Source organism: Meriones unguiculatus, chromosome X (genome assembly GCF_030254825.1).
Source record: "Meriones unguiculatus strain TT.TT164.6M chromosome X, Bangor_MerUng_6.1, whole genome shotgun sequence".
Lineage (NCBI taxonomy): Eukaryota > Metazoa > Chordata > Mammalia > Rodentia > Muridae > Meriones > Meriones unguiculatus.
In genome coordinates this window covers 92086042-92107090 of record NC_083369.1, presented here as the reverse complement: position 1 = coordinate 92107090, position 21049 = coordinate 92086042, and the positions used below count along the sequence as shown (strand labels likewise).

The 21049-nt window shown below is 36.8% G+C and overlaps 1 protein-coding gene across 1 annotated transcript in view; it reads right to left on the bottom strand.

The window, feature by feature from the left end:
• Nucleotides 1-21049, bottom strand: part of Sytl5 (synaptotagmin like 5) — a 329523-nt gene that overhangs the window by 38741 nt on the left and 269733 nt on the right. Inside the window, exons 9-15 of the mRNA XM_060374394.1 lie at nt 20873-21014; nt 14499-14628; nt 11853-11959; nt 6776-6868; nt 5961-6026; nt 3777-3955; nt 2298-2397 (exon numbers count right to left, since the gene is read on the bottom strand). Of these exons, the coding sequence (XP_060230377.1) occupies nt 2298-2397; nt 3777-3955; nt 5961-6026; nt 6776-6868; nt 11853-11959; nt 14499-14628; nt 20873-21014 (817 nt within the window). The remainder of the gene's footprint in view (nt 1-2297; nt 2398-3776; nt 3956-5960; nt 6027-6775; nt 6869-11852; nt 11960-14498; nt 14629-20872; nt 21015-21049) is intronic.

Sequence of the window (21049 nt, the reverse complement as noted above, 5' to 3'; positions counted from 1 at the left end):
AATTCTCTCTAATTGTACATCTATCTGGCTGCTGAAATTGACTTCAATAATTTTGCTAGGCATCAGCAATATGGAAAAAAACTTTATTTCTGTTATAAGTGAAGTTATAATGCAAAAACACATTTTAGGTCATACCTAGTTAAGAAATTATATATATGTATGCATATATATAATTGTAGGAGTCAAAAAACTTCAGGGACAATATGAAAGTGTTAGGTGATGAAGAAACCTCTTTATAACTTTACCTGGCTTTTTCTGTATTTACTTGTTTTGTTGTTTGTTTTGGTTTTGTTCTTTTGTATGTCTACTTTGTAGCTCTAGGCTTAATATAATGATCATCCAACTTATTCATTCCCAATAAAAATCCTTAAATATAGAAAAGTACTGACATGAGAAATTCATAGCCTAAGCTTCATAAAGCCCAGTATAAGTGTAAATGTTAAAAACTACACACAGATTGAGTAGATGGTAGATATTGGGGGCTTTCTTTATCTTTTCCAGCACAATTTTAACCAGGGACACATGAGTATACATCTTCTAATCTTCTGTTGTTCTGTACATCCCTCTGGGTCCCACTTTAGCTTGACGGATTTCAGAACTTGGATTTGTGTGTATTCCTGGCCGAGCTCTGACTATCAGATTAGAGATGACACTCTGTTCCCTGAATTTATCTGTCACTGTGTTGATCTCTTCTGCTTGGGCTCACCTCTGCAATCCTATTATGACCACTAGATCTATGCTCAGCCTGTGTCTGTCATTTTCCACATGATCTCTCTTAATATTGGCCCCCGCTTCTACACATACCTCTAGTAGTGCATGTAGACTCTTGGCTTTCTTCTCTTATGAGCCCTCACTGTGATAGACTCTGAATTCATTACTCTGGGCACAAGTCCATACATTTTGTTATGATTGCCAATACATTTTATCATTTCTTTGTCCTTTCTACCAGGACAGATGGATCCAGAGTGAGAGAAGGGATTGTTTATGGCTACCCACAAGAAGTAGAAATTTCTTTAGAATTTAGAATCTAAGGTCTGGTTTATATTTTACCTAGGCATTTTCTGAGACTTCTCAAATTTGACCTTACATTGCTAATGTTCATTAACCACACACCTATATTTAGCCACACTTGGAGGTCTTAATAAGAAACAGCACATAACCCTTGTTAGCAGAGCAATAAATATGTGCGAAGTAATTTACTGAGTTAGTGATGAAGCCCACTTAAGACAATGTCTAAGAAAGCAGATTTCTCAAATATGTAATTTCTTTTGTGGCAAGACATACCACCTTAGATGCACTTTGTCATTTTACTGGATCTTTTCAACTTAAGGCATAACCCCAACAACAGCAGAAAGTGAACAGAATAAGACTAGGTTACTTTGCTTTTTCAGTCTAAAAACACTTCAAAGAAAGCTAATGATATACAAGTCTTAACTTTCTAAAAGCACATACTTTTTTAAAAATATAAATATGTTCCATTTAGTTATGTTTTCTTTTTAGGTTGTTTGTATTTTTGATACAGGGCTGGTATCATTCTGTATGTAGGCCAGGCTTGCTTGCATCTCACTATGCTATCTTAGGATAGCCTTGAACTATTTTTTTATTAATTAATTAATTTTTTATTAATTAAAATTTATTCACTTTGTATCCCAGCTGTAGCCCCATCCCTGGTCCCCCTCCAATCCCAATCCTCCCTTCCTCTTCTCCTCACATGCCCCTCCCCCAGTCCACTAATAGGGGAGGTCCTCCTCCCCTCCCATCTGACCTCAGCCTATCATGTCTCATCAGGGTTGGCTGCATTGTTTTCCTCTGTGGCCTAGTAAGGATGTTCTCTCTTACTAGGGGGAGGTGATCAAAGAGCTAGCCACTGAATTACTGACTGAGACAGTCCTTGTTCCACTTACTAGGAAACCCACAGGATACTGAGCTGCCATGGGCTACATCTGTGCAGGGATTCTAGGTTATCTGCATGCATGGTCCTTGGGTTAGATAGCAGTCTCAGAAAAGACCCTTGGGCCCAGATTTTTTTTTTAGTTCTGTTGCTCTCCTTGTGGAACTCCTGCCCCCTCCAGGTCTTTCATCTTCTTCTTTCATAAGATTGCCTTCACTCTGCCCAAAGTTTGGCTATGAGTCTCATCATCTGCTTCGATAGCCTGCTGGGTACAGTCTTTCAGAGGCCCTCATGGTTAGCTTTGAACTCTTAATAATACTCCTACCCTAACCTTGCCTAGAGCTAATTCTAAATCAATGAGGTTCTAGTTAATATGACATGAGTCTCTATGATAATATTTATTTACCTTTAATGTTTCGTTGAATTCTGGATTGGTACCTGTTCTGATTTTGGTCTTGCGCTTATTGTTTCGGGACTTGTCTGGAAGAAGGTATGACTTGACATAACTAGAAATAACAAAGGATAAAAATCATTATTTGAAACATATTTTGTTAGAAATATTCCAGAACTTTAGTGAGAAAAGAGAATAGGTAAGCAGATAAAAGAGAAGGAAATGAGATTTTATTGTGTATAATAGGATATCATAAGTATAACTCTGGGCATTCTACAAGAAAAAAGGCATTGTTGTATATTGGTAAAAGACAGGTTTTGGCATCAAAAAATTAGCTTGGATCCACCCATGCATTACTGCTTTTGATAGCCTTGGGTTTTTAACTTTTCTGTGTTTGTTTCTTCAAGTATAGAAAGTGGGATAGTAACAAAACCTAATCCATGAAACATACATGAAGAGCTACCATACTGCAGAAGTGGAATCTGCTAATATCAATAATCTTACAACCCTTTTCTGGGATATATGTCTCACTGTTACTAGTCCTATACTCTGATGTCAGAACATAGGACCAACTGGAGTAAATGAATGAAAGACAAAAATTAAAAGGAAGAAATGGAAACTGACAACAATATAGTTTAATCCAATACTTTGGCTTATGCTAGCTAGCCATTTTGGAAGCCTCTTGGGACAGGCCCATTAGAGTAGACATGCACAAAACTGAAACATATTATATCAGGGTTCTGAAACACATTTGCTAGGGTTTTGGAGGTTCCTTTCCATGTTGGCCAAAGTAATTCTATTTGTCATTTGGCCATTTAAAATCTAGAGAATAGGAAGTCAACAAAAACTCCCAGCATTAGGTAAGGAGATATTTGTATTGACAGCTGCTGGGAGAGAGACAATGGCTTTCTTCAATGGAGTGACACCAGGTATAATCAAGAATACTCATGATTCAGGCCTCATGCTCAGGAGTAGTTGAACAACACAAATTGGACTCCAGATCCCTTTTGTGTGAGTGAATGTGTGTGTGTGTGTGTGTGTGTGTGTGTGAGCACGCACACACACATGCTTTTATTTGTTTTTTTTAAGAGAGACAAAAAATATGAAGTTTATAGGGGTGAATCTAGGAGGTTTGGGAGGGAAAAGAATATGATCAAAATATATTGTATGGGAACTATTTTAAACAATCAGCATGATACTCATAGATATCCTGGTATATCCCAATATGTCACTCCATGAGGGGCCTCTGTGCAAGCTAAAAGCTTGTTAGTCCTCAATCACATAATGGCCTCTTTCAAATCTGGTAACCAAGGATACAAACATCATTCTCATGCTTCAGAGAATGTTTAGAAATACAGGATAGGAGGGAAGTCACAAGTAGCTTTCTGAGAAGGTTCTTAATTGAAGCAAATCTTTAACCTCTTCTGAAGAGGAAATGTGCATGCAGACAGAGAAGGGTGCTAGAAACAGTAGAAAAATATCCTATGTCCTTACGCATCTGTCCTCTGTTTCTTTTCATCTCCTATGGCCAGGTTTCTGCAACTCTTGACAAAAATATATAGCCCACCAGTTTTGTAGCAGTAGCTGATGTGGAGAAGAATTTCACCAGTGACCTTCACGTTGCCATAGTCTCCTGTTTCACTGTAAACACTCATCATGCTGTTAAGGCTGGTCTGGAATACACAAGATGAAAGAAGTGGCCCGGTGCTATTCAAGGCTTTTGTTACAAATCGACCCCCCCTTAGTCAATTCTAATTGTTGTTCTGTGTAACTACCAGGGAGTTAAATGTGAGGAAAGAAGGCAAGTTGCTAACTTTTTATTTTATTTTATTTTATTTTTGCTGGTGGTACATAAAATTCTAATCTGAGAACAACACCCCCATGTAACTACATTAGTAAGGGAGGCAGGAAGCTTTCTGAGAGAGGAAACATCTCTTAGTTACCTGAAATCCTTTATGTCTTTTAATGAATACAGAGTCATTTAACAATTTTTGATATAATCTTTCTTCTTCAGCCCTGTCACTATCAGTTTTTGCTGATAGACTCTAGCACAATCTATTTAAATATCTAGAATATTATGATCAGGAAAAAGAAAGGCTCATTCCATATTATGAGTTAGCAGAAGAAAACTTAAGGTGACTTTCTCTACACTAACACTGCATATGCCATCAGTTTTAGGGGAACTACAGCTGCAGCCTTAACAAAGATATGGCAGGATGTCCTATACTCACAAGGCTGTCAGTTCCCCAACTTAGTAGCTGTGTGGCTACATAGGTAGTCCAAGAGTCATGGCTTTGAAATTCCACGGAATAGTAATGACCAAAATATAAGTAAAGTAGCTCAATTAATGAAAAACATAAAAATCTATAAGGATGAATAAATATTTTTGTCAAGATATTTGTAACATGAGATATGTCTTTTAAATCAATGTAGCATATCAAAGAATATGTGAAAGGGAAACACAGCTGCAACAACATCCATTAGACACATACAGAGTAGACAAAATACTAAATAACAGTGTATACTGTTGTTATTAATATTATAGTTTATTTTCCGATGAATTCCTATTTGTGATATGCTGAGCTTTTGACAATTTCTTCAATCTAAAACAAATTTCACTAAAATCTATATAGAATCCAGGCATGGTGGTACATGTCCATCATCTCAGAACTTCAAAGATGGAGGCAGAAAGATGTCCAGTTTCTCAAACAAAATTAATTTTCTCAAAGAAAATGAACCAAGCCAAACAGGCAGAAACAAAACATTAATGTTGAATGGCAAGTATACATGATGATATTTGTTGAGATTCTAAGATCTGACAAACTATATACTACTCATCAGGTACACTCATCCTATTAGTAGTAAGTAATGGAACAGCTTAAGAACAGAATAAAATATGTACCTGAATTATTTTTTTCAAAGAGTTATTAACTTTAGAGGATTTATATGAATATTAAGTTTTTGGGAAGCCAGTGCTTACTTTACATCCAGGACTTAAATGAGAGAATAACTGAAACCCTAAGAGCTCTATAAATTGAGAACTTTTGGGGTCCAAGGTTTCACAGTAGTGTTGATCCATGAACTATACCTCAAGTCTGAAGTGTGTCATGAATTAGCCTCAAATATATTACACAAGAGGAAACTCTGTTTCACAAATTTGTTAGTTATACGTAGTAATAGAGGAAAGCTCTGGGTTTCTAGTGAAAAGTCCCATGGGTCACAGTTCACGTTCACTGCCCCCTGGTATAGCTATCTCAACACACCCCACCCCTCAGTAGCTATATGATCAAAGATTAATGAGGGATCCCTGTGAGTAGAAGAAAATTTTAGGAGTCACAAAATATGAGGCTTAGGAGGCTTGTTGTTTTACTAACAACCTCCTTTTTTTTTTTTTTCTTTATCAAGACATGGCTGTGACTTAAACTGGATATTCTTACTGCAAAGTTCCTGTTATTGATAAACGTTTTGGGGGCACACCTTTTGCCTGGTACTCAGAATCTTATATTTAATAAACTGGAATACCGTAGGTATGTCAGCTCATGAATCCCTTCCAAGGAAAGTATCTGGAAGTGTACAAGTCAGAAAACATGTGGAACTGTTCATCCAACCATATTTCCCAAACCATGAAACTTGTGAAGTATGGTTGGGAAGAGGGAAATGGCAAAGGTGAAAACTCACGGTGTCTGAATCGGCATCAGGGACATTTAGGTAGCTCCTCTTCCTATCAGATCCTGCTTGAGAGTTCTTTAAGAGAGCCATCCAATGACCAAAAAAGAAAGGACATTAGAGCATGGAAATCAGAGTAGCAAAGAAATTCACAGGAACAGAGGTATATACAGTGGCATGTGGGTTGCTAAAGCTTGCTCTCAGGAGAGCGACAACTCAAGGTAAGAGCAGAATTTCCCCTGCAGACAGTGGAAAGCTCTGGACAGTTTTTTGTTTGTTTGTTTGTTTTTGAGTAGGAAAGAAAGCAGAATAGTGGTGTCTTATAGGAATATGGTTGGCAGTAGGGTAGAGAGCAGGTAGAGAGTTGAGGGAATGATATGAAAGAAACCTATCAACAGAACTGTAATAATTTATAAAATTGAGATGACTGGGCGTCAAATTAGAAAATGAAGAAATTGAGGAATTTCTCCAGGTTTTTATGAAACAATTGAGTATGTTTGTAGAAATGCCAAATGACTCCTGCACTTGTCAATGGTCATATGTTGGTAATTAGCCTTTCTTTCGCCTTCGCTATTTAATTCTTTGTGTTGGAAGTCTTCAAACTCCTCTTACCCAGTTCTTTACGAAGTGGGAATGAAGAGATTTCAAAAGCTGTGTGGGTATCGTGGAAGAAGAAAGGATTCAGGAGTCAAAATAGAGTGAAGGTGGTGTAGGGGCACGGGGCAAGCAAGAACCTACAATAGCTTTGGCCATATGGTCATACCTTACCATCTCTTTGGAAAATGCACAGGAAATGAACAAAAGAAAGTTTCTGTGAGAATGCTTACAGTTGACAGGCCACTTGCCAGACTGTAGGTATTTGCAGAAAACCCAGAGGACACTAATTCATCAACTCCATCTTCTGTCTCTTCTAAGGAGTTCTAGAACAGGATGTAGAAGTCAATGACTTAGTTTATTTTTGTCCTAGGAAGATTTCTTTTACATGAAAAAAAAGAACTATTTCACAAATATTTGGAATATTAAAGAAAAACAGAGGAATCAACTCTCTTTTAGGTTTAGGTTTTTGCACTTCAGTTAATTTTAATTACAAAATCAAAGGAGTAGACAAGGCCTGTGCATTGTGGGCAGAGTTTTTTGTTTTGTTTGTTTGTTTGTTTGTTTTTCCTACAATGCTTGCTTGATGAAAGGAACATGACATTTGGAATCACACAGACATGGGTTCAATTCCTACCTCCCTGATTTCCAAGGTGATCTTTGGACAGTACACTTAAGTTATTTTTTAGATAAAACTCATCCTCCTCTATACACTTTCTCTCTCACACACGTTTTTATTTTTTTATTTTTGCTTCTTTATTTTGCTTCTTTGACCATAGTTTTACTAGGACAACTTTACCAATTTATACACTGATATTTGTTTTTTGAATATTTTGTAATTATTCCAAGATTTCTTTATTTTTGTAAGTGTATTTGACCTTAAACTGTTTTTAATGTGGGCTTTTGTTTGGTAAGTCTTGGAGGCCATGTTAGCTTTAAATAGGATTTTTTTTTAAAGTCCCAGGTTTAAAATAGCTGTCTTTCAATACTTTGAAAACATTACTGTTTTTATCTGTACTCAATATTAACATAGAAAGCTATATTAATTTAATTCTTATTTATCTGTATAAAATAAGATTCATTTCTGTAAGTTTTTAAGATTTTTTTCTTGTATTTGATATTCTTTGACTTTAATGTTCCTAGGTGTGATTTACTATTCATCTCTCATCTTGGATAGTTTCAAACTAGGCATTTCTTTAAAGTACTGCAAAAACATCTTTACCATTGCATCAACTAGTTCCTTTTCGTATGTTTCTTATTTATGTGTGTGTGATTGTGTAGCAGTTACAATACAAATTTCTAGTCACTGCAAATCTTTAATTTTTCTTCATTAATTTATTTGTTCATTTTACATCCCAATGGACCACCCCACTCCTTTCTCTCCTCCTAGTCCCACTGTCCCCATACCCCACCTCCTATCACTGGGTACCAACCTATCCTGGCACATCAAGTCGCATCAGGACTAAGTGCCTCCTCTTTCACTGAGGCAAGACAAGGCAGCTCTGTAGGCAAACGGGTCCAGAGAGAGGCAAGAGAGTCCAAGTCAGAGACAGCTCTTGCTCCAATTGTTAGGGGACCCACTTGAAGATCAAGCAGCCCATCAGCTTTAGATGTGTAAGAGGCCTAGGACAAGTCCATGCATGCTGTTTGGTTGGTGGTTCAGCCTCATGAGCTCATATGGGCCCAAGTTAGTTGACTCTGTAGGTCTTCTTGTGCTGCTGCCCTTGACCCCTCCAGAGGTGATCAGAATGGGGGATCAGGTGTAGGGAGAGTGAGGATGGGACGTGGGAGGGCTGGGAGAGGGAAAGGAAATTGATGTTGGGGTATCTCTGGGACAAGCTGGACACTTCAGATTGGGGAGGATCCTGGGAAGATATGAGGGTGACCCTAGCTGAGATGATTTTCTTTTAAAAATAGAATATTATGAAAAATGTTAAGCATCCAGGTGAAAGGAGATGTATTTATGTGTTAAAAAAAAAACAGAAGGATTAATACAATGAAATCATAGTTCCTTAAGCCCATGTCTTTAACACAAAAATGGCCACTTGTCTTTTTACTAGTGAATGAAAGTTGCCTGTGTGTGTGTGTGTGTGTGTGTGCGTTCAAGACAGAAGTTCTTATCAAATATATGACTTGCAAATAGTTTGGTCTGTTTCTATTTTTGTAATGTTGTTTTTAGGAGTACAAATATTTTTGCTGAAATTCAAGCATTACATGGTGTTTTAAGAATACTGATGAACAAATGGTGTGAAGATTTTCTCCTAAGTTTCCAGTCACAATTATACACCTAAATCACCTTATGTCATTGGCTTCATTGTTGAAATTATTTAAAAACTAGTAGTGTAAGTCTTCCACCTTTGTTATTAAAATTTTATTCTGGGCCCCTGGAATGTTCAAATGAATTTCAGAATTCTCATGTTTATTTCTACAAAATATCTTAGTTGAATTTTGAATGATAGTGAATGTATAGATTAACCTGGAAGAAGTTTTCATCTTAAAAACATGAAATTTTCCAAACTATAAAGACAGTATCTCTCCATTTAATGTCACAAAGTACACCTTATGCTTTTGAAAACACACTTATTTCCTACTTTCCTACTTTTTTCCAAGTATTTTTCATGTTATTGATAGAATTACATCCTCAACTTGATATTCTAGTTATTTACTGATAGAATATAACTTACAATTGGATTTTATGTATTTATCTCACTGCTTGAGACTTTAATGAATTGGCTGTAGTCATATATTTTAGTATCATTTATGATTTTCTACATATAGGACCATATCATCTGAAAATAAATGCACTGCAGGTGTTTGTTTTTATTTTTATTTTTTATTATTGCCTATTGAGAACCTTCCTTTCCTTTTCCTTTTCCATCCTTTTATTTCTCTCCTTCACACCATTGGCTCTAACTTCCTGTGTAGTGCTGAATGAAGGAGCTTGGCTTTGCTTACTGCACTTAGATATAATCTACTCATTTTGCCAGTAAGCACCATGTTAATTGTACTATCTATAGATGGCCTTCATTAGGCTGAGGAAATTCTTATTTCTTTCTGTCTTTCTTTCCTTCCTTATTTTTTCTCTCTCTCTTTCTTTCCTCTTTTTTCATTTATTTATTAATTTAATCTCTTTACAGCCCAATCCCAGCTTCTTCACTTTTCTCCTTCTTTCTTTTCTAGTTTGTTGAGATTTTAATAAATGTAGATGTGGGATTTTGTCAAATAATTTATCTCCTTCTACTGAGATATTATGACAAGTACCTTTTTACTACTATCTTCATTTATTTTTAAAAGCTTCATATTTTACTTGTATTTGTATGTGTATGTGTCCAGAAGAAGGTGTCAGATCCCCTGGAACTAGAGTTTTAAGTGCTTATGAGCCAACATGTGTAGGTGTTGGGAAAAAAATTCAGGTCCTTTCTAAAAGCATCAAGTACTCTTAACCTTTAAGCTATCTCTCCAGCCCCGACATTCACTTATTTTTAAATGGTTGGACCAACCTTGCTTCTATGGAGTAAATACCACTTATCTATAGTATGTGATTCATTTTGTTGTTGTTATGGGATGGGGCTTAAAGATATTTATTAAAGATATTAGCACCTGTATTTATTTTGAGTACTAAGATATTGTTCTCTGTTTCTGTACTGCCTTTCCAGCTTTGTTAACCAGTGAAGTAATGAATGTCACATAATGAATGTGCAAGTACTTCCTCATAACTTTCTGAATGAGTTTATAACTTCTATGATTTATTCTTCAAATACATAATGGACCAAGCATGGTGGCTCACATCTGTACCATTACTACCTAGGAGGCTAAGGTCAGAGTACTACATGTAAGTTTAAGGCAAGCATGGGCTACACAGTACCAGGCCTAGGTTACAGAGTGACACTCTGTCTACAACAGCAATAACCTCAAATACTTAATGGAATTCATTAATAAAGCCATCCACACCCTAGATTTTTCAATGGGAAATTTTACCTTTGACCTGAAGAGGCTTCCATACATAATTTAAGTATGGTCTAAGGTTTTTTCAATACATAATATAGCACAACCTAACTTGATATAATATGCAAATAGGTGTATCCTAGTATTATAAGTATAGTTGAATCTCAGCCGGTCATGAGTGGATAATTATCAAAATCACAACCTAGATAGGCAAGCTGTAATCTTCATCCTCAATTTCATTTTCAGTATGTCATTTCCTCTTTAATGCCCATTTTACTGGTTAGTTCTCTGCCAACTTGACACATGTTAGGATCATCTGGGAAGAGGGAACCTCAAATGATAAAATGTCCCTATTAGATTGGCCTATGGAACATTTCCTTGATTGATATTAATGTTGAAGGGCCCAATTCACTATGGGCAGTGCCACCCTCAGTCTGGTGTATAGAAGAGAAGAGGCTGAGAAAGCCATTGGGGAACAATCCAATAAGTAGATTCTATTGTCAGTTCTAGTAGATTTCATTACTAAATTATCCAGGGTTTTCTGAGTACATAAGTTTTATTTCACATTTTTTGCAATATTTAATATTTATAAATTTTCTATTTTATCTTATGCATTTTCAAACCTTCAGACATTATTAACTAATAATAATGGCAGTGAGAATCCATTACTAAGTTTCAATGGAAATGGATTAATGACATCAACATTAAAATGTCATAGACTGTGATTTTTAAATATTTAATATCTGAAATCATGTTTAAATGACTTTCATCAGTTTTAAAGTAGAATTTTATGGACATGCTTAAAATTTTACCAGAAGGTTTTGGCTTTTTAACTCAGTTTTTATGTTCTTAATATACTTTTGGACTATAATGTTACTTCATTTTATATATATTAATTATTCCATTCATGTCTAGAACAAAATGAACTTTTTTGCTGTAGCATTTCAATTAATTGCTAAGTCACTTTATATTATTTTAAGTTATATGTATATGTTCATTAATTAATTTTACTTGCAGTATTGTTTTTACTTTTTTTAAGATTTATTTATTATTTATACAGCATTCTGCCTGCACACCAGGTCTTACTATAGATGGTTACAAGCCACCATATGGTTGCTGGGAATTGAACTCAGGACCTTTGGAAGAACAGTGAGTGTTCTTAACCTCTGAGCCATCACTCCAGCCCCTTGTTTTTACTTTTTAATTATAGCATTTTAGTTTCTTTTATATTTGATTGTGAAAAAACCAGGAAGGCTCACTGTCGTCATTTTACTCTGAGCTTATCACCTAAAAATGCAAGCTCTTGAAGCAAGATCATGTCTTCCTTTTCATGTGCTATTGAACTTTCTTCCACATCCAACTTACCAAGTCTTTGTCTAATGCTCCAGGGACAGATCTGCTTCTTATGCTTGAAGTATCCTCTAAGTCTTCCACAAATGACTCACTCAAATCTAACTCAGATCGACTCCGGTCTGGAGGGGTAAATATTAAATGCAGACGTGAATCAGTTTGTCATGTTTCTGCATTTCCATTGCAAATAGTTCAATATTTTTAGTTTTACCTGCATACACACACACACACACACACACACACACACACAGAGAGAGAGAGAGAGACAGAGACAGAGACAGAGAGACAGAGACAGAGAAAGACAGAGAATGAGAATGAAGTGTCATGGATAAAGCAACCAGACTCACAAACTTCATACTCTTTTATATTAACATATTTACATTTTTATAGTATTTGAAAAATTGAGGTATGTGTTTTCATTTGGCCTTTGATCACAGGGGTTAAGTACTCTGTTATAAAATCCAAGAGTAGTTTTAAGCTGTTTAAATATTCTGATTTACCCTTTTCTAAATATTACAAATGGTCATAGATTGGGTCTTGAAGCCTCATGAGAAAAATAACTTCTCATTCTTGAAGAGAATTCACTGTGCTTTCACAATTGACATAAAATTAAGCCAAACAATCATAAATTTCCATTTTTAAAACTTCCTTTCATGCAAAAGGGAGTGACTATAGAAAAACTGAGAGAGTTTGATTTCACTAGTTACTAGAACATTCTTTTGTCAATAGAACATCTTTATATCAGTATTTTTTTGAATAGCAAATAACAATTGATGCACTGACAATGCTGTAGACAACTTACCAAGTCAGAGCAGTTTACTTCCACAGAATAGTTCTCTTCTAAACTTCCACTGAGACAAATATAGTTGCTTATAGAGAAGAGAGACTGGACAGAGCAATCCAATACTTTGGTTTGAAATGGCAAAATGCAGCAATGCGGAAGGGCTTAGCCTGGGGCCTGATGGGGTAAGTGCTGAGTAATCAGGACTTGTGGAAGACATGCAGTAGAAGGTGACCTTATGGTGTTAGTTTCTGCTTCATTGAACAGGTGAACTCCTTTACCATCATTTTATTTTAAAACTACATTTATTTATTTAGTGGGCGTGCACCTCATGTGTACCATGACACAAGAGTCAGCTTTTGGGAGTTAGTTCTCTCCTTTCATCATGTGGGCCCCAAGGAACTAAAAATAGGAGGTCAGATGAGGTAGCAAGAGCCTTTACCCACCACACCATCTTGCTGGCCTACTTTCCTATTTTTGAGAATATACATTTTAGAGGGCTCTGGTTCCCAGTGCCAACACGAACGTGGCTACACCCACAAACACACAAAAACATGCATACAGAAACCATTTGGAAACCTGCTGCCTAAGAGAATATTCCTTGAAATTTAAGTTACAAGCCATGCAGATATTATCCTTAATTATCTTTAATATCTGCTACATATTGGTTTAATGTTGAAAATTTAATTATGAATGTAGTTTGATATATGGTGCATAAACATTACAATATTGATGTATTTCTCTGTACATTTTTATACTCATAGGAAATAAACTGCAATATAAATAATATCCATATAAATTAAAAGATTTCTTACTAATGTCTTTAGTATGTGTGCTGGATATTTTCTTTAAATCATCATGGAATTCTTTTATTGAGGAGATAGTGTATTCACTTACATTTATATATATTATATATATTATATATAGTAATATATATATTCTCATAGTTATATATATAGTCATATATATATATTTAAATATATATATATATTCTCATAGTTACCTCGTTTCCTCCTTTCCTCTCTTTCCTCCAAATGTTCCAAAGTACACCCCCACCCACCTCCTCACTTTCAGGTTCATAGCCTCTTTTTTTAACTGTTGTTACTGGGATGAGGGAACCTCAACTGAGAAAATGTTTCCATCAGCTTGCCCTGTAGGAAAGCCTGTGGGGCATTTTCTTGATTGAAATTAATGTGGAAAAAAGCAGATCACTGTGGACAGTGTCACCCTTAATCAGGTGGGCCTGCAGAGAATATGAAAGCAGATGGAGAAATCCATGAAGAGCAAACCAGTAAGCTATATTCATCCATGATCTGCACTTTAGTTCCAGCTTTCCTTTCATGACTATAAACCATACAAGGAAAGAAACCTTTTCTTCTACAAATTGCTTTTGGTCATGGTGTTTATCACAGTAATAGAAAACACACTAGACCAAACTACTTACAAGTAATTCCAATTTAAAGGGTTAAACAATTTATCTGAGTATATGGAATGTCTAACCATTCTATAGTCTGTACCATAATTTCCTTGATCCATAGGTGAAAGTTATTACCTGTCATATCAAATGCACCCTAGAATTATTTGTATTTTCTATATTCTATACTAATAATTTGTTATAGATTTGAATTTTAACAATGACTTAGAGCAAAGCTATACACTCAATATGAGTAGATTTCTCATAAATGCAGTGAGCCCAATATATCACCTGAGACCACTTTTAGAAAATACTTATGCATTAGACTATTACTCTAATGGATGGTATACTTTCTCAAGTATAAAACATACACTCACTACCATGTAAAGAGTAAATTCAATTTAATAGTCCTTTTTTTTTTTTGGAACGGTGCATTCAGTACATTACTCATATTGTAATGCCCTACCTGATGAAAGAGAGGTACCAGACACTGCTATGGAAGGTGTACCAGATGTCTTTCTGCGATGACCCTTTGTGAGCTCCTCAGAGGTGCTTTCAATGGCAGCCAAAGCCATGGTATTTTCAAAACCACGTTCCTTCTCACAAAGAAATAAAAATAAAGAAAGGAACATTATACTGACTGATTTCTCTTAAAACCCTTTCATATAAGTATAACTTAGTATAAACATACTTATGTATATTATTTGGGGGGAGGAATCAAATAACATTCAAAGGACACTCATCAAAAGCCCATATATACTTCAAAAGTTAATATATAACATTAAATCCAAGAAGGTTTCAATTTAGTATGAAACATATTTAAGTCATTTTTTTTTCATTCATAAGACTAGTGATAAAAGGTTAGCAAGAAAGATTATACAGAAATATCCAGTCCTACATGGAGTAGCAAGAAGCCTTAGAACTATTTGGTCTTGTGTTTGTCCTCTGCTGTGGTTTTTACAAGGACTGTTTCTCCAAAGGTCCAAAGATTCTTTGATCTTGAGATTGGTGGTACTGAAGGATAACAGAACCGTTTTAGAGGTGTGCCAAGTGGAATATTGTAGGTAATTGGCAACCATGAAGAGAGCAGCTTGCTCAACAGTGCATTGCCTGCCATATCCTGCTTTATTATATGCCACAAAAGGCATTTTTTTCCTTTCCCCCCCTTTTTTTGCTTCTTTTTCTTTTTCTTCCTTTCTTTTCTTCCCTAACCTGCAACCCCCAAAACTGTAAGCTAAAACAACCTTTTTTTTAAGTTGTTGTATCTCAGGCACTATTACAATAATGGAAAACCAAGCATATAGACTCTTTTTTATTAGTTTTGTGTCTATCTAGAACAGTTGTTTTCAACCTTATTAATGCTGTGACCCTTTAGTACAGTTCCTCATGTTGTGGTGACCCCTAATCATAACATTATTTTTGTTGCTACTTTATAACTGTAATTTTGCTACTGTTGGGAACTATAAGGTAAATTTCTGTGTTTTCTGATGGTCATAGATGACCCCTGTGAAAGGGTTATTTGGTTCCCATGGAGCTCACAACCACAGTTTAAGAACCTGTGAGCTATATCCTAGAAAGATGAATCTCATACATCTTACTTTCTCTGATGACATTTAACCTTTAATAGTTTAACATTTAACATTTAATAGTTATATGTATGTTGAAATAAAAATGTCATGCATAATGCCTATCAATGTTTATAAGAATGGAGACTTGTAACCTACTCAGACCTCGGACACCACCACTGCTAGTTCTAGAACTGATGCAAGATGTTCCAACGAGGGGGTTAAAGCTTCTCATAATATTTCCTATATGCCCACACCTGTTTGTTTATATCCCCCATTTTTATTCATTATTAGCCAGATAGAGCCAAGTAATTGTGGTGATGATACTTGCTTTTTTGCCCAATGCTGGAATGCTAGTGAATTTAGGTATGCCCTGGTTACTCACATGCCTCGCTGGGAGTAACCATTGATGCCCCTCACGCTATGACTCTCTTCAGACAGAAAAGGGATCTTGGAACTACAGCCGCCATTGTTACTGCCATCTCATTGGCGGCTGTTGGAGCTACCACCGGGGCATTAGCCATGAGTCATACTGGGCAGACTGCTCAGACCCTGAATAATCTTTTAGCCAATGTAGCTCATGCCTTAGATGTACAAAAAGGAATTAATGGTCAACTAAAAGGAGGCTTGATGGTGTTCAATCAGAGGATTGACCTCTTGCAGGAGCAAATTGATACCCTACGGCAAGTCGCTCATTGACTTGGCTGTCAATGAAAGTATGCTGGACTTTGTGTCACTAGCAATACAACATGAGAATTTTTCCTGTGCTGCAAATCTGTCTAAACAATTGTCTAGCTATATTTTAGGTAATTGGACTGGATAATTCGATACTATGATGGAGCAGCTGAGAGTGGCCATTATCACGGTAAATTCTACCAGAGTGGACGCAGGACTAGCCACAGGATTATCATCATGGATTGCTGCAGCCATGAATCATCTGAAGGAATGGGCGGGCATGGGAGCGTTAGCAGGCCTTCTGGTGTTGGTCTCCTTGGTTTGCCTGTGGTGTATATGCAAGATTAGAGTCTCACAACAGCGTAATGCAGCCATGATCCTTCAGGCCTTTACAGCCATTGAAGCAGGACAGTCTCCCCAAGCATGGTCGGCTACCATAAAAAGCTAAAATGTTATGCTCAGGATGCGAGGCTAAGCACTGCACTCAGGGTCAGCCGCTTTTGACCCAGAGAAGAGCAAGTCTGATTGCATGCGGGTTGATGCACCAGGTCCCGCCTCTGAGGAAAAGGTATCAGACGGGTCTGATGCTCTTTGGGTGGATGACACCTAAATGAACATCGGTACAAAGTCCCAATTTATTTCTAATATCAGAGATCAGACCTCTACTCTTGCCTGATGTGTCTAAAACAAAAAGGGGGAACTGTAGAGCGCTGTGTAATGCTGTGCCTTAAAGATGGAGCTGGTTTCCGCCTTCCACCTTCCCGATGGTGAGTGCTCTCTGTCACAAACAACTCCACATTTGGCTAAGGCTGAGGATCTGGCTTGCTTCCATGTATGTGGACCTATCTGCATTGCCCACTTGGCACGCTGGGGTTGGCTACCCAGAGGCTACTTAAGCTGTGGGCTGGCTTTCCACAGGGTCAGATGATTGTTCAAGGTTCCTGAATAAACTGTATTTAAAAAAAAAAAAAAGAATGGAGACTTGTAGGGAGCAGGCGAAGCCCTGGGTAAATGTATATTGCTTTACATGACAATGTTTATGTCAAGGACCAATGTCTCATTCCCACAGGAATAGCAAATCCTTCCTTGGTTGAGACTCAGAGGAACACCAAAGGCTTTGTCTGATCTATCTTAAAATGTTGATAAAATGTGCAGAAAATGCCACTGTAGCTTTATTTTCCCTCGGATATTTATGGCCAAAAGACTGCTCCCCTATAGAGGGTGATCCTAACGAGATTAGCTAAACTGCATCCTTGTTCAACTGCATGTAATAAGCTTGTTCAGCGTTACACAAAAACAAAAAAACAAAACAAACAAACAAAAAAACAAAACACACACACACACACACACCTCCATTCAATCATTCAACTGTTATATAATAAACAGACTGAAATTGTCATGAGGGCTGCAGCTTCTCCATCATAGAGCTCAGTACACCTGATCCCAGCTTTTCTATATGTTTTTGTTTGTCCTCTCACTCCCTCACCACTCCAGTTGGAACAATCACCACCTCCAAGACACAGCAAGTACTTCTTCACCTTATAGCCATAGGTGATTTACGGTATGCCTACCTACAAATAAACGCTTGCACATGTGGCAGAATTCAGTCTGATATCAGCTTTCACTATATGATGTGACAAAACAAAACATAATAAAGCCCTACCCCAACTCTGCTGATTTCTATAGGGTCAGTCTAAGCTTGCTTTTGTAAAAAAAAATTTGAGAACTTCAGATACAAGCACTGCCATTTACACTATTCTATCCACAACTTTTTTGCTTCAATCTCAAACTAATAATCTCTTCTTTAATTATTATTGTTAATCTATCATTAATGTTATATAGTCATATTACATATGTAAAATAATAATAGTATCTCTTTATCTCTCTCTTTGTGTGTGTGTGTGTAACTTACTGAGTCTATTTAGTATTTCTCACATGTACATGTGTCCACTGTTGACCACTTGGGATTTAAAAAGATATGCAAGAGCCCAGCCTTAGAGGAAACTGATTCTCCCTCACAGTAGCCATATTGTTGAGATTTCATAGGTATGTGTTCTCTGTCATGTTTAAGGGCCTCTGTCTAGATAAACTTTATTTAATACTAAAAAACAAACAAACATGTGGACCTCTTGAGGACTAGACTAGACTAAGGTTAAATGCTCATGAAAATGTCACCATGCTATGATAGCTGTTAAACATAGGGGAAATTTTAGAATTCTTTTCTTTATAAACAGTTAAATAGTGACTACAGGGTGAATTCCCTCCTGGTTTCCAGACATCTTGGACGTTCAGGAATACTTTAATGAAGCCCCTACAGATAGAGCTGGCTCTTACTTGCTTAACATGCTAATCAATTCAGCTCCAGTAGACTGTGTTCAGTATTTCATCATTTCCAACATGTAAGAACTATAGCAGAAAGTTATGTTTCTAATTCCTCCAGTAATCAGAGGCTAGAAAAGTTTATCCAGAGTGAGTCAGAGGTCAAATGAATGAATTACTTTTAGTCCTCTTTCAAGAGCTCATCACAAACTCTTAACACATTGAAGTCCTCTAATGAAGCAAGACTAAGCTCCTGACTGGCAATTATAATGATGGAAACTTTTTCCCATGCATGATCTGGTAGTACCATTAATATTGAACTTTAATAGGTCACTTAACGTTTTGCAATCGTTAAGATGTTACACATGCTCTAGAGCAGTGGTTCTCAACCTGTGTCACAACCCCTTAAGGGAGTCAAATGATCCCTTCGCAAGTGTCACCCAAGACCATGGGAAAACACAGATATTTATGTTGCAATTCGTAACAGTAGCAGAATTTTATGGCGTAGCAACAAAAATAATTTTATGGTTGGGGTCATTACAATGTGAGGAACTGTATTAAAGGGTCACAGAGTTAGGAAGGTCTAGAAGTTGTTGAAGACTAAATTTATCAGTTTATATTATAGCACAAACATAGATATTCATGTTCTAAAAGATTTTCACTTATAATAGAAATGGTGACCTTGGTCACACACATGAATGCATGCACACACACATATGTATATATGCCCTTCATCAAAAAAGCAATATTATTTATGAATTACTTCCCTGTCTTATAGCAAGAATATTTTTTCCCATTTGAAAACAACAGCCTTTTCTAGATCCCACCATTTGCCTGCAAATTTCATGATTGCCTTGTTTTTAATTGCTGAGTAGTATTCCATTATGTAAATGTACCACAATTTCTGTATCCATTCCTTTGTTGAGGGACATCTGGATTGTTTCCAGGTCTGGCTACATCCTAAGTGAGGTATCCCAGAAGCAGACAGACACACACACTTACAAGTCAATATTAGACACACTTATAAGTGGATATTATAGGATAAACATACCAAAATCTGTACACCCAAATAAGCTAAGCAAGAAGGAGGAACCTGGGTAAGATGATCAATGTTCACTCAGAAAGAAAAACGGGATGGACATTGGAAGAAGGAGAAAACAGGAAACAGGACAGGAGCCCACCACAGAGGGCCTCTGAAAGACTCTACCCAGCAGTATATCAAAGCAGATGCTGAGACTTATAACCAAACTTTGGGCAGAGTGCATGAAAGATTTATTTTGGCAGATTTATGAAAGAAAGGGGAGATAGGAAGACCTGGAGAGGACAGGAGCTCCACAGGAGAGCAACAAAACCAAAAAATCTGGGCCCAGGGTTCTTTTCTGAGACTGATACTCCAACCAAGAACCATTAGTGTATATAACCTAGAACTCCTGCACATATGTAGCCATGACAGCTCAGTAGCCAAGTGGGTACCCTAAGGGGTACAGAGACTGTCTCTGGCATGAGCTCAGTAGCTGGCTCTTTGATCACCTACCCCTGAGAGGGGAGCAGCCTTGCCAGGCAACAGAGGAAGACAATGCAGCCAGCCCTGGACAGACCTGATAGGCTGGGGTCAGATGGAAGGAGAGGAGGTCCTCCCCTATCAGTGGACTGGGGGAGGGGCATGGGAGGATGTGAGGGAGGGTGGGTGAGATTGGGAGGGAATGTGGGAGGGAGCTATAGCTGGGATACAAAGCGAATAAACTGTAATTAATTTTAAAAATATAAAAATTAAAATTATAAAAGAAAAAATGTGATAAAAATAATTTTCAGGTATATATGGATATGTGTGTATATGCACACACATATGTAATAGCAATTTAAATCTTCGCCATTTGTCTGACCTCTCATTTTAACATAAGTAAAGAAAATGAATAATAAAATGACTTTAAGGATCTACTTTTTCTGTAGAATATCAATAAGCTTAGAAAAATTTAGTATAGCTAATTTATTAATATGTACTCTGAAAAGTATCATGAAGGATGAAAGTTAGAACCTCCAATGAACTCTTTATATTTGCTTAAATCACATGGCTTTTTAAAGTCCCATCATATGATACCACCTTTATAATGTGGTTTACCATTTCTTTTCCACTTTAGGTTTCTGGGCCAAAGCTAAGGATATATTCCATTCAACAACATTAAACAACATGCTCTGACACACAGAAAACCCCAACCCAGTCATGGGTGATAATAAAGCCAAGTCCCAGAGCCTGGAAGTCTCTTCACATTTGTATGCTTACTCTACTGCTGATGGAGGTCACACTTCTAGCACTTGGGGCTGGTGATCTCTGAGTGCCTGGGATTCCACCATTGCTGTATTTGCTTTTCGGTGTTCCTTGTCCACCCTCCTGGTTAATGAGATCTGATGAAGTGATGCTTCCCCTAAATGATAAGACAAAACACACTCTAACTTAGAC